Source organism: Neopelma chrysocephalum, unplaced genomic scaffold, assembly GCF_003984885.1.
Source record: "Neopelma chrysocephalum unplaced genomic scaffold, ASM398488v2 Primary Assembly neopelma1_134, whole genome shotgun sequence".
In the NCBI taxonomy this organism is placed as follows: Eukaryota; Metazoa; Chordata; class Aves; order Passeriformes; family Pipridae; genus Neopelma; species Neopelma chrysocephalum.
The window spans coordinates 1-3,267 of NW_020897796.1; the positions used below are offsets into that span (position 1 = coordinate 1).

The window sequence follows — 3,267 nt, forward strand, 5'->3', positions numbered from 1 at the left end:
GGAGGCTCAGCCACATGAAGTGCTCAGAGCTCACTGTGCTGGCTCGAGGAGCTCTCTTGGAAAGGAGCTGGGATTTAGTTAGGGATGATTTTTCTGGTAGATGTTTTGCAAAGTGTTTTTTAAGAAAAAAAAAAAACTAACTACAGTGCAGGATTTCTCTGTAAAATCACTTGAGCTATTAAATCTTTCCTAAAATCACTAGATGGCAAAAAGGGCAGAGTGAGCTCATGGCTCAGCTGATCTTTGGAATAAGAATTCCTCCTGAGTATTTTCCTACCAGGAAAGCCACAATTAAGGGCCACATTTTTAGGTTTCTTCCTCCAAGAAGTCATTCTTGTAAAAGAATAAATCCTCAAGCCCACAGCCCTTCTCAGAATTCCCCCGAGACAAGGGGGTGTAACAAAATCACACCACCTCGAGCCCCCAACCCAAGACAGACTCTGCAAAGACACTGATCTGCCTGGGCCAAAGCCTTGCCCTTGTACAGAGCACAGAAAACTTGGAGCAGAGGGTGGAACTGAGCCAATTCCTGCTGGGAATTCCCCCTGGCTCTCACCCCAGGGAGCCCCAAATGTGCCCTGTCAGTCTGGGGAGGACGAGCCCCAGCTCGGGGTGGAACCTGGGGAGGCTCAGAACTGCTGCCAATCTGTGCTGGGTTTTATCAAAGCTCAAAAGAAGGAAAGAGAAATCACTGGAATTGCACATGGCTTGGAAAATGCTAATTGAAGGAGTTCCAGTGGTGTTGGATCCAACCCAAAGCAGTGCAGCTCAGGGGCAGAACTGGGCAGAATCCACATGGATTCTCCTGCTCTCCCCTCTGTGCTCACAGGCACACGAGGCCTGTCACACATTAATTAACCACTTCTTTAATTAATGGCTCTTACCTTCACTTCTGCAGCCATTTTATCATTTGCAAATCCATCCACTGTGAGCTGAAGGGGGAAAAAAAAACCAGCATGAGCCAAGGGAGAGCCTCCAGCACTTCCCAGAGGCCAGTTTGGGTCTGGCCCCTCCTCAGCCCTGCACGTACCTTTATTAGTCTGGATATTAAGAATCCCCCTTGGTATCGGTTATAAAGTTCCTCCCAGTTGTCCCTTACAAATTTCCAAGCAGCTTTCCTGCCCTGCTTGCTGCCTCCAGCTACTCCTCCAATCACAGACACCGTGTCCTGGGGACGTACCTCTTCCTGGGAGGAAAAAAATAAGGAATATTCCTTATACTGGATTCCAAATCCAGCACGTTGGCTTTGTGCTTTTCCCTGCTGGGTTGGCCTTGTGCATTTCTACACCCCAGCTGGTAATAAAAGTTGGGTTTTTTTACCCCAAAAATTTTAAGGTACAACTCAAAGGTTTAATCTGCCAATTAAAAAAAAAAAAAATCCCTAAGAAAAATTTTAAGATATAATTCAAAGATTTAATAATTAAGATAATTTCTCCTGGTTTAACACATTTTATGCTCACCTTGCTGTACCCCCAAGTGCTCTGAACACATCTGCCACTCCCACAAGGGAGGGGTTATACAACACCCTGAAGGAATATCCTAATATTAGGATTATTATTATAATTATTGTGATTATCCTACTGTCCAGCAGCTTTCCTGAAAGTGCAAAGGTGAGAACTTTTTGAATCAGTTCTGAGAACTTTTTGAATCAGCTCTGAACACATTTGCCACTCCCACAAGGTAAGGGTTATACAGTACCCTGAAGGAATATCCTAATATTAGGATTATTATTATAATTATTGTGATTATCCTACTGTCCAGCAGCTTCCCCAAGAACTTACTGAAAGTGCAAAGGTGAGAACCTTTTGAATCAGTTCTGAGAACTTTTTGAATCAGCTCTGAGAACTTTTTGAATCAGCTCTGAACACATTTGCCACTCCAACAAGGTAGGGGTTACACAATACCCTGAAGGAATATCCTAATATTAGGATTATTATTGTAATTATTGTGATTATCCTACTGTCCAGTAGCTTCCCCAAGAACTTACTGAAAGTGCAAAGGTGAGAACTTTTTGAATCAGTTCTGGCTGAGAGATGGCTCCAAGAACACGTTCAATTCTGTTCTTCTCCTCCTGCATGTCTGCCTGCTTGTGGAGCTTCAGGGCCAAAGGGAACAGGGTTAAAATACAAAATAAAAAAGGCTGATTTCTCACCTAATGGACTCCCTGGGTATGGCAGAGCTGCTAATTAATCTTCCAGCCCAATTTGTGACAAATTGTCCTGGCTGGTGACTCACCCTGCAGTTATTCCCCCACCACAGACTCATCCCGTGTCCACGAGCACCAATTAAATTGGTAATAAACTGATTTTCATTGCTGTTTATGTAAAGGTCAAGTAGTTTAGAGGGTCAAGTGTTCCTCCAGCAGGGAGGAGGAATCCCAAAAGGAGAGCTGGGACACTCCACTAGGTGGCAATTTGACACCAGGCAGGGAGCAGGGGGTGGATAAAACACATCCCAGAGGAGCTTTTGGGGTGAAATGTTGAATTTTGGGTTGGAGTGGGAACCCACCTTCAGCATGGTGTCCAAAGTAGAGCTGTCCCCGTGCTTCAACACCGTCACATAGACCTAGGACAGAGCAAAAAATCCAAGGAATGCCTTTGGAACTGCCAGGAATGGGACACTTTGTGCACTTTGGGGTCAGAATTCACCGAGGGAACACGCCCAGCACTGACCCCTGTGTGTGTTTTAAGGCTGGATTGGAGAGATGCTTCAAATCTTTCACTTTTTCCCCTCAATCTCAGCATAATTTTTTTAATCTCAGCTTTGCAATTCCAACCCCAGCAAACCCCTGGATGGCAGATCCAGGGATATTTCACCCTCCCCAGGACCATTTCCTTCGGGAGCCAATCCAAGCTTTGGACTGAGCCGAGCTCTGCCCAAACCAGTTGGTCTCACCCCCTGCCACTGGTTTTAACTCTAATTCCCTATTTTTGGGGCAGTGTTTTGGGCACCAGGAATGTGCAGGAACCTACAGGGCTCCTCAGGTCAGCTGACAGGATGTGTTTGCCTTCCACGTGGTCCTTAAACCGGCGTCGGGCCTCTTCTAACGTTGCCTTGTGCCCGGCTTTTCCCAGTTTTCCCAAGACCAGACCCCTCAGAAGGGCATCTAGGTGACCTAAAAGGGAGAAAGAGGGGAAAAAAATGTAATTACTGGGACACACAATGGAGCCCAGGCCTTTCCTTCCTGGTGGGGGGAACACATTGATTTTTGGTGGGGAATACATTGATTTTTGGTGGGGAACACATTGATTTTTGGTGGGGAACACA

General features: G+C 45.8%; 1 protein-coding gene across 1 annotated transcript in view; it reads right to left on the minus strand.

Annotated features, from left to right (window-relative positions):
- Positions 1 to 795: 795 nt before the first annotated feature.
- The window catches only part of LOC113975151 (puromycin-sensitive aminopeptidase), a 32,684-nt gene continuing 30,212 nt past the window's right edge, over positions 796 to 3,267 (minus strand). Inside the window, exons 16-20 of the mRNA XM_027698891.1 lie at positions 2,973 to 3,115; positions 2,509 to 2,565; positions 1,988 to 2,095; positions 1,031 to 1,186; positions 796 to 932 (exon numbers count right to left, since the gene is read on the minus strand). Coding sequence (XP_027554692.1) covers positions 867 to 932; positions 1,031 to 1,186; positions 1,988 to 2,095; positions 2,509 to 2,565; positions 2,973 to 3,115 — 530 coding nt within the window. The 3' untranslated portion in view covers positions 796 to 866. The remainder of the gene's footprint in view (positions 933 to 1,030; positions 1,187 to 1,987; positions 2,096 to 2,508; positions 2,566 to 2,972; positions 3,116 to 3,267) is intronic.